Source organism: Fukomys damarensis, unplaced genomic scaffold, assembly GCF_012274545.1.
Source record: "Fukomys damarensis isolate Sample0158 unplaced genomic scaffold, DMR_v1.0_HiC HiC_scaffold_9, whole genome shotgun sequence".
NCBI lineage: Eukaryota > Metazoa > Chordata > Mammalia > Rodentia > Bathyergidae > Fukomys > Fukomys damarensis.
Window position 1 is genome coordinate 10,423,084 of NW_022900921.1, and position 13,947 is coordinate 10,437,030.

Here is a 13,947-nt window from a genome sequence, read left to right on the forward strand (position 1 = left end):
AAAAAAAAAAAAAAAAAAAAAAAAAAAACTGGCACATGAAGTTCTTACTGAGGGAATACGGGTTGCGGGGAAAGGTGTCTGAAGGAGAGGACACCATGACCAATAGGCAAGACGAGGACGTGGAACCAAAGCTCCATGATGTTAAACAACTGCACAGCGCCCAGAACTGCATTTTCGGGCCCAGGCCCGGCTCCCCAGCCTCACTGTGTCTCACAGACGCCCACACGGGGCAGCTCAGGGGCCTCCTGTTTGTCATCTGAGTTACAGGAGCCTCAGGAGGCACTGCCCTCTGTGAACAGCTCCCGCCCAGAGGGCTGTGGTTCCACGACAGTGCTAGGCTGCCAGCCCTGCACTTCCAGCCCTGACTGCACAGCTGTTTCTGTACAGCCGGGGACACGCGGTGACCCAAGCGTGACTGGTTCATGGTTCTTTCCTTACCACCCCTGCCTGCCAACGAGGGCAATGGATCCACCGTATTGTCACCACAGCTAGATCTCCTTACCCCACAGGAATATCAATATAAGATTGATAAGGTACACGTGTTTACCATAGTGAAAAACAAAACTAAACCTGCAGTGGTGGTACTGCACAATCTCAGCTACTCAGGAGGCTGAGGTAGGAGAAAACAAATCACAAATTCAGGTTTCGAATGGGTAACTAAAAGACCCTCTCACAAAATTTCAAAATTAACATATAAAAAAAATCTTGAAAAAGGAAACCAGACAGTAATTGGGAACAGGAAGCGCTGTCAATGAGATTGAAGGCAAAGATCAAAAATGGACAGGGCTGTGGGAAGTAGAGTCACTTTATTGTTAATAACAAAAACAACATGTTTGTATGATCTGCAAATGATCAAGAAGAAAAGAAGTGCAGAAGGGAAATTTTGCTGAGCATTGCAGCAATGGAGACGTGCCCAGCTAGCAGTTCTGCCTTAGCCAAGAACGCATGTACCAAATCGATGAGCCTGCTAAGCAGGTTGATTGTTGGGGGGCTCTGGGCTGATGGCTTCCTCAATGGAGCAGGAAATCAACCCAAAGTAGCTGTGTGTGTTGACACATCTCGGCAATCCCAGCTCTCTGGGAGGCTGAGGCAGGAGGATCACAAGTTAAACCCCAGCCTGGGCAACTTAAAATACCTGGAGACATTCTGTCTCAAAGTAAAAAATGGGCTGGGGATGTAGCTCATTCGAAAGGCTCTGGGTTCAATTCCCCAGTACAAAACAAGAAAAGAAGAGGAATTAACCAGAAGTTCACAGTGAGGATAGGACAGATTTGAGGGGTTTGGGGGAAGCAACAGGAGACTCAGGCAGATCCTGGGTGCCACTGCAAGCAGAGGGTCATCGGAGGGACACAGGGCAAGAGGACAAGGTCCCCACCACCACTTCCTGCTGCTCACAGGGAGAAGTAGGAGAATCTTCTTAGGGAGGGGACAATGTTTTGAGTAATGGGTTTCTCTAAATCTCTCCCACACCTTAAAGTTATTCAGTGGCTCCCCAGCCCCTCCCAACTGCAGAGGCCCTCTGCCCCTGTCCCAGCCTGGACAAATCCTTCCATTCCCCCCAAACCAAGCCTGCTGCACGCACAGACTTTCACAGCCTCAGTAGTTTCGAACACGGACCTCGAATGGGCAACAGCCAATAGGAGGCTCCTCTTTCACAGAGCGTTCAATTACACTTGACTCGGTGAGTTAAATATTTACGAAATTTTTTCACAAATATTTTTACAAGTCACAAAAGTCAATGAGCAAAACTGAACATGGCCATACCCTTGACACCCATGTTCCCACATTATTATATCATACCTATAAATACTGGCCTCAAGAAATACGGCTTAATCCAAAGGCACCGCTCTGTTTCCTCGGGGTTTTTTGCTTCCGATTTGCCAGGCTGCACTGCCTTAACACAAAGCTTAAATAATGCAGCTATGTGGTTCTACTACTCCATTTAAACAACGACAGACCCAAGGAACTGCTTATGTGGACCTCCCCTCATTGCTGCGATCAAACATCATCCTGCTCATTGACACCCAGGGCAGACAGCAGGGCTAGGTTCCCAACCCGGCCTGAGTCGGCAGACAACTGGACTCACCGGTGAGGTAGGAGCTAGTTCCTCGGCTTCTCGATGGCAGCCTCTGCTCCTCCAGATCTGCTCATTGCTGACCCTCTCTCCAAAGCTGTTTTATGGACAGAGATGCCTTCTCCCAGAGTTCCACGCCTTATCTCTGTGCCACACCTCTGCATCAGAACACTGGGAGGAAGAAGGCTTGGAAATCAGATCTTCAACAGGTTAATCCTTTTGCGAGATTTTATCCACTTACTAATGGAAGCAGATTCTGGGGAAATCCTGGGCTAGAAGGAATGTTTCTTATCTGCTGGGCTATTTTAAAAGATGTCCCAAAGCCTCATCTTCGGTGATCCCCGGCCTGAAAGCTCAGGCAGACTGAGGTGGCTGGTGCGGGAACTGACTTTGATCACCTGGGCAGCCCTCTAGGTTTACAGATGAGCGAACTGAACAGAGGACTAGAGGGTGAGGGGTATTTGTGAGCAGAGGCAGAAGTGAGAGCCTCGCTTAAGGATTTCTCCTGAACAGTTCTGCCACTCAACAACGTCTTTTCCCCAGAACTGGGGATGGAACCCAATAAGGTAAGCATCTCTACCGTGAAGCTAAAGAAAGGGTCAATCTCTCTTTTATTTTTGACTTTGAGCAAAGGTCTCCCTGAGTGGCCCAGGCTGACCTTGAACTTCTGATGTTCCCCTCCGTCTCCCAAGCGGCTGGAATTATAGGCGTGTGCCATCCGGCCAGGCACAGCAAGCATTATTTTAATAAATACTTACTGAAAATAAAATAAAATAAAATAAATACTTATTGAGCAATGCCTGCTGAGAATGGAACATTCTAGGCAAAGAAACAAACCTGTCTTTGCCTCAGAAGTTTAGGAAAGTAAGCTGACAACTTGAAAAAGTGAAATAAGCTACCGAGGTCCCAGTGTGATTTATATACATTGTTCTAATGTTAACAAAGCACTTATTCAGACTATCAGAGTGTTGAAGTTACAGTGTGGGACAAGGATGTTAAACTTGGGTGTGATCAGTTTCTTTGCAGGCAGCTAGAGGGCACTACCTTGATTAATGCAGGAGGTTTCTCCAAAGAATAAGGAGATCCTGCATCTTCCTCGACCCCAAAATCAAAACAGTGTGCATTGCCTCCTTAAAGGCATTGCAGCCAGAGTGGTGGCACATGCCTGTTATCTCAGCACTCAGGAAGGCTGAGGCAGAAGAATCACAAGTTTGAGCCTAGGCTGGGCAACTTGGCCATTTAGCAAGAGGCTGAACTGGGGGTGTGTCTCAATGGGAAGGCATCAGGTTCACACCCCAGGACAAGCACCACCAAAAAAAAGGAAAAAAGTTAATAATAATGATAAAAGACATTGAAGACAACATCACAGATGTTTCTAAATTAAAACTTTCACTTTTATCCCACAACTCTAGGAAGCTGACGCAGGAGAATCCAAGCTTAGAACTAGCCTGAGCTACAGACTTAGTAAGATGCTATCTCAAAATTTTAAAAATAAATAAATAAAGGACCACAGATGTTGCTCAGTAGCCCTGAGCTCAATTCCCAGTACTGAAAAGAACAAAAGCAACAGTTTAACCAGTGAGTCCTGCTGCGTTGTCATATACACGTAAGATATTTCTACCATATCCACTTTGGGGAAGATGGGTGGGTCAAAGAGATTTAATGGCATTAGGCTTTGACCACATGGGACAGGATAGTTTTTTAAGGGCCTCTGAGACTCAAACCAAGACCTCTCACAACACATGGGCACCAAGCTGTACTTCCCATGCTAAGTAGCAAGTGTTCAAAAGGTGTGCTGGATTCTGTGCAAACCCCTATCAAGGCACTATGTTGATGGGTGCATTGTGCCTGTATATAATGTTGACTGCTTATTAACAATACATGTTGACAAAGCAGGATAAGTCTTGTAAAGGTCCAAGATCGCAATGATGAATCTTTCTGTATTATATACCTAAACTATACCAAAACGCTTAATAAAGATAAAATGAAAAACAAATTATACACACACACACACACACACACATGCATGAACAAAGAATGTCAGTATTCTGTTGGGATAGTCTGGAATATTTCAATGACATGTTAATGAAAAACAGTTCACAAGAAGGCCAGTTTGTAGGAGCTGGTTTTTGTAAAAACATCGTAACAAAATCACAACATTATGTCTATGCACGTGTGTCTATGCAGAAATATCGTGGGAAAGAACTCATCAAACTATTCAGAGGATCCTACCTAGCCAGGAAGCAGACTGGACATGAGAGACTTTCAGTTTGAAGTTTTGTACTTTGGCATCACTTGAGTATTTTACAACAATATACCACTGAGCATCACGTGGTGGTACAGGGCTGTGATCCCTGTCGTGTGTGGAGGCTGAGGCAGGAGGATACCTGTTGTGAGGCCATGCTAGGCTAATTAGTGAGATCCTGTCTCAAAAAAGTTGATACTTTAGATGCTTTGATCTGAATTTTAGCGTCCCGAAGGCTTGTGTATGGGCAGCTTACTTGCCAGCTGAGGGTGCTGTCAAAACATGAGGCCTCGTGGGAGGGAGGAGGGGAGGAGGGGCTGCCCTGGGCGGCCACGTTAAGCGCCCAGTGTGTGTGTGTGCGGGTGTGTGTATGTCTATCTTTCCCCCTTTCTCTGTCCCTCTCTTTCCTGTCACCGGAAGTTGAGCAGTTCCTTTTGCCATGTGCTCCCTGCCATGGTGGTCATCTTTGCCATAGGCCCAAAAGCAATAAATCCAACTGACAGGGAATGAAAGCTTTGAACCGATGAGTTAAATCTTTCCTTCCTTTAAGTTGTTTATTTCCTGCATTTTGTCACCACAATAGAAAGCTGACACAGATGTATTGGGTTGAATAAAATACATGCTGTTATTGTTTTGCTGCTGTTGTCATTGTTTGAGACAGACAAGGTCCTGCCACATGTTCCGTGACTCTTCTTGAACGCACGCTGTGACCCGCTTGGCCTTGAACTCTCAGGCTTCCTGCCTCAGCCTCCTGCGTGCTAGGATTGCAGGTGTGCAGCACCATACCTGGCTACAAAAAATATATTCTGAAAGTTAATGCCATTTGCTTTCTACCTGTAGCCCCCATCTTTGTACTACACAATGTGGGTTCAAAAGAACACAGCAACAGCACCACGATCAGCCCTGGAGTATGGAGCTGGGAAGACTGGGGTCTGGCTTAAATCCCAGGGTAATTTTCTAAAAACATTCAGTTTACAATGATAAAAACCAAAGTAAGGACCCCAGTAAGAACTATAGTTTATGGGGCCGGGGATTTGGCTCAGAGATGCCACCTCCTGCCTCACAAGTACAAGGGCCTCAGTTCCATCCCTGGTAACAAAAAAAAAAAAAAAAATTCCCTAAGAACTATATTTTAGTTAATGGTATTGTACCCACTTCACAGCTTTGATAAATGAACCACAGTGCACAAGCTGTTAACATTAGACAAACCCAGGTGAATACAGAAACTCTCTGTACTGTCCTTACAACTTGTTTGTACATCTCACATTATTTCAAAATAAAAGTTAAGAAGGAGCAATAAATGAGATGTCATTAAATAAGGTAACCCTCTTTTTGCTGCTGTTGATGTGAGAGGAATTTGGGTTGGAATAAGACAGTTGCTGATGACAGTATGGAAATTACAAGCCAAGCATGGTCATGCTCACCAGAGTACTTCCAGCACTGTGAGAGGCTGAGGCAGGAGGAACACAAGTTCCAGCCAAGCCAGGGAAACTCAGTGACTCAAAATGAAAAATATAACAAAGGCTGAGGATGTAGCTCAGTGAAGGTCCTGGATTCAATCCTCAGGACCTGGAAAGCAAGACAAAAACAGAACACTGTACTAAAGTATAAACATTTCTATTTACATGAATTAGGTTTAAAATGAATGAAAAAGTAGAAATGCAAAACATATGTTACAGAAGAAAAATGTATCAAATTATCATATAGCAGATTGTAAAATAGAAACCTATAATAAAAGATTTCACAATGGTGACTCACTCCCAAAGCAGTGACCCTATTATAATAATGTGCACACTTAAACAGATATCCCACTACTGTATCTGACTACCTTAAATAAGTACTTTTTAATCTCACTGTCCTCAAAGCGAAAGAAGAAAGAAGAAAGAAGGAGGAGGAGGAGGAGTCATACTGCAGGAAGAAAATTACACAGAGATTCACCAGGAAGTAAAAGATTTAAAGTGAAAGCCCTGCCTCTCGGGTCCCATAGACCTGGCTCAGCCACCCAGCCACAAGGCTACCAAGAGCCCTGCCATGGGCAAGGACAGGAAAGGAGCCTTGCTGAAGGGATTCCAAGGGAAGTACAGATCAAAAGGTTTCAGATGGGCCTCGGGGGAGGGTGGAAGGTCGGGATTTTTAGATAAGTGGGGGTTTGCATAGCTGGGGTTTGTACAGCTGGTGGGACAGGTAGCCCTTGTCAAGTTTTAGTCTGCTTGGACTCAGGACTGGTTCCACAAAGTCCTAGGCCAGACATCACCCTGAGGGGCAGTTTGGCTCCCATCATTGGGTAACTAACTGCTCCTGGTCAGGGACAGTGATCCTGCCCCTCCCTCCGGTGTAGGACAATAGCCCAGACTTCTAGCAATTGTCCCAGGGCGTGGATGCCATGTCCTTGGAAATCCTGACAGTTATTTTAGACATTCTTATCTTGGTGTCCCCATTCTGCAAGGGGGATGAGATAGGATTGGTAAATTTAGAGCTAATGAACCTTGTATCAGGCCCTCCTAAGTGATTAACATGCCCGCAGAGCTGAGCACGATTTTTTTCAGAAGTTTCAAGGTAACAAAGGAGACTGACAGTGAAGGCTGAAATGCCAAGCTGGTCTTAGCTACCTATGGGCCATCTGTGGGCCCAGGGTGTGTCTCTGTTACAGAGCAGACTGGATAGTGGCAGTCAGTGTGGATGATACAGAAATACAGAGGATGCAGAAACCTGAAACTCATGCTTCTCCCTCACACAGGTTTTCCACTAAAACCCCACAGAAATCTGGGTCCTCCTCTCTCTGAAAAAAACCGTTCAACAGAGACCCAGAAGTGTATCTTGTGGAGTGGAGGTCATATTCCCCAGCATCTCCATTTACCCTTCAGACCTTTCCCAAGAACCCTAGAATCCTGTGTGCATGGATCACATCCAACAGAGGAGGAAGCCTGGAAGAGGAGGAAGATGAAAGACTAGTCAAAAATGGCTGTTATTTAGGATCTGTTGACACTTAGATATGCGGCGATGGAATTCTCCCAGGGAGAGTGGAAATGTCCGGCCTGTGACCAGAGGACCTTATACAAGGACGTGATGTGGGAGAACTACACGAACCTGGTCTCCCTTGGAATCTCTCCTTTGGACCTGAGTGTTGTCTGCAAGTTGGAGCAATTCCCTGGCTGCTCCTGCTCTGCCTCGTATAAATAGAGAGGATCTCAGTCTTTGCCTGGGGTGTGCCAGACATGGATCAAACCCTTGAGCACTCAGTTTGGTGAAGATGTTATCACTGTGTACAAAAAGAACTAGTTGAATTAACTGTTTGATGTTAAATATTATTAAAATTTTTTAACTTTTTTCAAAAAAAAGAGAAAGAAAATGGACAGACATCCCTTGCTCCTGGATAGGAACAATTAACATAGTAAAAATGGTCATACTTCCACAACTGCTAAACAGATTCAAGGCAATAACAATTGAAATTCCAACAGCACATTTCAGAGAACTTGAGAAAACAATCCAAAAATTCATTTGGAACTAGAAGAGACCTAGAATAGCAAAAGGAATTCTAGGCAACTGAGACATGGCAGAGGGTATCACAATTCCCAACTTGAAACTATACTACAAGGCCACTGTGATAAAAACAGCATAGTACTGGCAAAGAAACAAATGCAAGGATCAATGGAGTAGATTAGAAGATGCAGAAAAACACCAGACACACTCAGCTAACTCATCTTTGACAAAAGAGCGAACCATTCTCACTGAAAGGAAAGGTAGCCTCTTTAATAAATGGTGTAACAAAAACTGGCTTTCAACTTGCGAAATATTAAAACTAGATCCCTTTCACCATGCACTAAACTCAAATACAAGTGGATTAAAGTTTAAATATCAAAACAAATACACTAAATTTACTGGAAAGTAGCCGGGCCTGGTGGTGCAGGCCTGTAATCCCAGCACTTGGGAGGCTGAGGCAGGAGGATCTCTGTGAGTTCGAAACAAGCCTGGGCTACATAGTGAGTTCCAGGTCAGTCTCAACTACCTAGTGAGACCCTGTCTCAAAAAACAAAAAACAAAAAACTTACTGGAAAGTAAATTAGGTAGAACTCTCAAAGACATTGGCACAGGAAAAGACTTTATGAACAAATCCTCAAAAGCATGAGAACTTGCACAAAGAATCAACAACTGGGATCTCATTGTATTAAAAAGTTTTTGCAATACAAAAGAAATCACCAGCATAGCTAAGAGACAACCTACAATGTGAGAAAAAAAATTTTACTAGCTACTCCTTAGACAAAGGACTACTATGTAGAATATATAAAGAATTCAAAAAAATAAGACCCTCCCCAATACAAAGACCCAATTCAAAACTTGGCATCTGAAATGAACAGACATTTCTCAGACAAACAAGTAAAAGCAGCAAATAAATATATGAAAAAATGTTCCACATCACTGGTCATTCCAGAGATGCAGATGAAAACAACACTGAGATTCCACCTTACCCCAGAAAGAATAGCTGCTACCAAGAAATCAACCAATAAGAAATGCTGGCAGGGCTGTGGGGAGATAGGAACCCTTCTCCATTGCTGGTGGGAGTGTAGACTGGTGCAACTACTGTGGAAATCAATATAGAGATACCTCAATGAACTAGAATTAGAGATTCCATTTGACCCAGCTATCCCTTTGCTGGGTATCTTTCCCAAAGAATCGTATCATACCACACTGATATATATGCACCCATTTTTATTGTGGGACAGTTTGTAATAGCTAAAACTTAGAAACAACCCAAATGCCCATTAACTGGAGGCCGGATGAAGAAGATGTGGTTTTTCTGTAAGATGGAGCATTACTCAGCCATAAAGAATGAGAAACTACAGACGTTTATAGATAAATGGATGTACATTACGACTATACTCTTTTAAGTGAAATAAATGGGACACACAAGTAAATACTGAATAGTTTCTCTGGTGTGAAAAACTAAAAGTGTAATAGGATTTAAGTGGTATAATTGAGAGTGTGAAATGGAAGAAAATGGCTAAAGGGGAAGTGGGAAGGGGAGGGGAAAAGAAAACATATGAGAAAAGGAAAAACAGAAACAAAGTCTTTGTAAATAGAGGAGGGTGGAAGGGGTGAAGGGAGGGCAGGGGTATGGGGAAAAAAAGAGAACCAAGATCTGTCATGTAAAGGTACAAGATCCCAATGATGAATGTAAGTGTACTGTGTACTTAAAAAGTAACAATAAACTCAGGAAAAAAAAATCACACCTTAGAAGTCATCGGAGACTGAATACTGGAGAGAAACCGTATAAATGTAATAAATGTGGGAAAGTCTTCAGTAAAAAGTCATACTTAGTAAACCATCAAAGAAACCATAGTGGAGAGAAACCTTTCAACTGTAACGAATGTGGCAAGGTGTTTAGGAACAAGTCATACCTAGCAAGTCATCAGAAAATCCATTCTGGAGAGAAACCTTACAAACGCAGTGAATGTGGTAGAGTGTTTAGTCGTAGATCATTTCTAGCAAAGCATCACATAATCCACACTGGAGAGAAACTTTACAAATGTAATGAGCGTCATAAAGTGTTCAGTTGTAGTTCATACCTTGCAAAACATCTGATAATTCACATGGGAGAGAAACCTTACAAATGTAATGAATGTGGCAATGTGTTCAGCTGAACTCTTCACTGGCATCTCATCTGAGATTCCATACTTGAGGGAAACTTTAGTCATGTAATCAATGTGTGGATATCTGGAGTCAAATTTGATACTTTACGTGCCAGAGAACTCATAAAGGTGAGAAGTCTTATAGATTCAGTGAGTGTAGGATGGCTATGCGTGTAAGCCTATAATCCTAACATAGCATATAATATGTACTGGAAAAATGTGGCAAGGGCTTTCCTGACAACTCCTAGCTTGGAATTTCTTGAAAATTTCATCCTGAAGAGAAAGCTGATGAGTGAGGCAGAAAGAAGTCTTCATTCAGGGTCCAAAACATTGGAAAGTTCCTGCTGAAAAAATAATTTTTATGTCGAATAAATGAGGCCAGCCTTGAAATGTCATTTAACACATAAGTAACCATAAGCTAATACACAGTACAGAGAAACATTCCTAATACAGTGCCTGAAGGGGAAAATCTGACATCAGTATTCACCAAAAAATTCAAACTGGAAAAAAACCTCACAAATGGAACGAGAGTGGCAAACCTTAATATGTACTCAGGGCTCAGAACATATCAAAATATATCCTCAAGAAAACCTTCGATGAGTATGGTTTGTCAAATCCTATTTTCAGTATTCACACTTCAGCACACATTAGACAGCCCATACTAGAGAGAAACCATAGAAAGGAGATAAATGTGCAAATTCAGTCCATGTGTAACACTGCAGGATTTGTATATGACAAGATGCAAGGAGGGCGTCAAAACCTTCTGATGAAGTTAAGCAATAATCAGCATCCCAATCCACATTAAAGGACGACAGTCATAAAAAACAATGTATGTGCAGCAGAGACTTGCAAGCCTTCAAATTTACCAGGCATCAAACTTTCTATCTTTGTGAAAACTATACAAAGTTATTGGACATGCTAAGGCTTTTTTCCAAGATTCAAAACTAAGGAATAGAATAGCTGAACTGGAGAATGACTTACACATAAAATGAATAAACCGAGTTTTTGTCAAGTGTTAATTTTGTTCTTATAAAAGGATTTCTCCTGGAGTGAAACTAGACAAATGCAGTGAGTTGGAAAGCTCATTTTTGCCAAGCATGGTGGTGCATTCCTCCAACCCCAGCACTTTCAAAGCTAAACCAGGAGTTTAGCTACAAGTTCAAGGGTGCCCTGGTCTACATAGTTAATGGCCAGTCTGAATTGACCCTGTCTCAAACACAAAAAATTCATTCTTAAAAGCTGCGTCCGCAGGCTTCACCAAAGTATTACTACTGCAAAGAACTTCTTTGTGTGTGTGTGTGTGTGGTAACAGGCATCAACCTCCTGTACTTACACTTGCGAGGCAGGAGGCAGAACCACTAAGGTAAATCCTCAGTCCCTGCAAGCAGGCCGTCTCATCCTGCACGACCCACCTCTCCTGCAAACAGCGCAACAGCAAGGGAGCCCTCACCTGGAGAGGGGCAGTGTTCAGGCAGGAACAGGGCCACAGAGCTGGTGTGTTCTTTATGAGCTAGGAGGGCTCCCCCGAAGGAAGGGAGCAGGCAGAGGAGCAGCAGCCTATCAGGGGCCTGCAGGGGAAGACATATTGAGAAACCAAGGCCGCTGTGGCTGAGTAAGAGCAGATGTGGGTGCCTGCAAACTCTTCAAGTAATGAAGGTACAGACTCAAGCTCTTTTGAGCTCTTCAGCCTCTCCAAAAGGTAACCTGCTTATTTGAGTCTTACTTCTGAAGACAATGAATCAGTTTCTGTTCTGCATGAGAACCAGCCCAGGCACTGGGGAGTCAGAAATAAGCAGAAAAGCATAGTTCTGTCATCTTGGGACTGAAATCAACACAGATGGTACAAATTCCTGGAGGCCCCTACCATCTTCTACCAGGAAAAAAGAGGAGGGGAAGAGAACAGCAGAGCTCCAGCTTTCTACATGAATGGAGTTTTTCAGAGATATTTCCCCATGACACAGCAGAACAGGGCCACAATCACGAAGAGTGCTTCCTTGTCCCTGAGAGATCCGTCCACACCATAGACCTGCTGGCAGAAAAGAGCTGTGTAGTGTTGCTCATTGTGGAGACCCAGCATTCAAATAAGCGAGAACCTTGCAACTCAGGAGGAACTTTTAAGATGGGATAGTCCCGATCTAGCCCTGCTTAATCCTTTAAAGATCACAGAGACGGAAAGCAGTGGCCCCTTTGTGTTTTTATACTAGCAGGACACACATATATCTCAACATACAGTTCTCCTTATTCTCAGGAGCTTTTAGACACATCACATGCCCAAACCTGCTGCAGCTCCAGAGACCGGAAGAATTCCTAGCCAGGCACGTAGCCTATGCTTTTCATACCAGCGCTCTGGCAGACTGAGGTGAAAGGATCCTGAGTTTGAGCCCAGCCTGGGGAATTTGGTGACTTAGCAACAACTTGTTTCAGAACAAAATTCTTTCAAATGTTTTTTAGGGCCAGACCCTGGGTTCAAGTATCAAAACAAAAAAGTCTCACTCTGTATAAAAGCACTTCTGATGTCTAAAGACTAGAATTTGCAATCTCTGGGTAGGAAAGCCATGCTGGCTGAAAAACAGAGGTAATAACATGTCTAAGGTCAGCATAGGTCACAGGTGAATTCCTAAATAAGCTAATTATCTTCTGCAAATGGAAGCAGGGTTTTAGGAGGCTGAAGGTATAGCATATAGTCTTTATCGGTTTTTAAATATCAATGCCAAGGGGAACAATGAAGGGGCTGAAACCAACAACATGAAAAGGCAACAACCCAGAGGGAGTCAGGCTTGCTGCCCCTTGCTGATGGAGCAGTAATGCTCACTTGGATCCTCTATTTCGTAGACGTTCTCCTCCATGGTGTAGACATTCTCCTCCGTGGTATAGAAGTTCTCCTCAATGGTGTAGACGTTCTCCTCCGTGGTGTAGACATTAACCTCTGAGCGAATCCCCTCTGCTCCTGCATTTGCTAATCCCGAAGGAGGAAGGTTGGCCAGAGTGATGAGGCTGTGAACACAAAATGCTGCAGTGGATTTAAGCGTTTCTCAAGGGCTGTACTGGTAGGACAGGGCTACAAGGACAGGTCTTCTGAAGAGGCAGCAACCAAAGGCAGTGCATGATCCTTGGTGGGACACAGGCTGGGGGAAACCCATAAAGTAATTTGGTGAACAGCTAAGGAAATCTGAACTAATCTTAATTTTCTTAGGTATAAAACCTGCCTGTTGTTTCTTAGCAATCACGGGCTAAAGAGTTCAGGTGAAGTCAGGATGTCTGTACCTTCCTTAGACATGGTTCAGAAAACATCACAGTGCACACAGGGAAACAGATAAAGGCAATGCACCTGACACAGGCCGTGTGAGCAGTACAGGAAAGGGGTCATTGGTTTTTGTACTGTTGCTGTTCTGGTACTGTTACTACAATTCTTCCATGGCCTTAAACAATTTCAAAATGGAAAAGAAAAATAAATGAATGGCATAGATCTAATTAGACTTGAGTTTGAATACTGGGCTCCTTACAGTTCTATGGCTTAGGTAAATGGAATTATTTTCTATTTTCATTCAAGAAATATTTAGTGTGCTATGCACTATTCCATTTATGTAGAGGTACAGCAGTGAACAGAATACGAATATCTCACAAAGACTGTATATTAGTAAACTTTGTGTCTTGACATCCTCATCTATAAAACGGGACTAGTGAAAGCCTGCCCTCACAGAGTTACTGTGAGAAATACTCATTCATTCTTTCATTTGCCAATATTGGTTACACCCAAGCTGGAGACACATGCTCATAATTGCATCTACTTGGGAGTCTGAGTCAGGAGGATCAAAAGTTTTGTTCCAGCATAGTCAATTTAATGAGACCCTGCCTCAAAATAAAAAAAAAAAAAGACTTGAAAGGGCTGGGGTTGGAGCTTAGTGGTGGAGCGCTTGCGTAACATGTGAAAACCCATGGGTTCAATTCTACCCCTCTCTCCCTCTCTCTCTCTCTCTCTCTCTCTCTCTCTCTCTCTCTCT

The 13,947-nt window shown here is 43.4% G+C and overlaps 2 protein-coding genes across 7 annotated transcripts in view; both read right to left on the reverse strand.

Moving 5' to 3' along the window:
• The window catches only part of LOC104860957 (hepatitis A virus cellular receptor 1-like), a 32,534-nt gene extending 29,766 nt beyond the window's left edge, over positions 1-2,768 (reverse strand). Inside the window, exons 1-2 of one of the 2 annotated variants that reach the window (XR_004516389.1) lie at positions 2,733-2,768; positions 2,087-2,232 (exon numbers count right to left, since the gene is read on the reverse strand). The gene's annotated coding sequence lies outside the window, so the exon portion shown is untranslated. The remainder of the gene's footprint in view (positions 1-2,086; positions 2,233-2,732) is intronic. The other variant, XM_010622295.3, reaches the window with a different exon arrangement.
• A 2,917-nt stretch (positions 2,769-5,685) lies between these two features.
• The window catches only part of Havcr2 (hepatitis A virus cellular receptor 2), a 25,819-nt gene continuing 17,557 nt past the window's right edge, over positions 5,686-13,947 (reverse strand). Inside the window, exons 7-8 of one of the 5 annotated variants that reach the window (XM_033761600.1) lie at positions 12,759-12,940; positions 5,686-5,888 (exon numbers count right to left, since the gene is read on the reverse strand). In XM_033761600.1, the coding sequence (XP_033617491.1) occupies positions 5,875-5,888; positions 12,759-12,940 (196 nt within the window). In that variant the 3' untranslated portion in view covers positions 5,686-5,874. The other 4 variants (XM_019207260.2, XM_033761599.1, XM_010622293.3 and 1 more) reach the window with 4 other exon arrangements.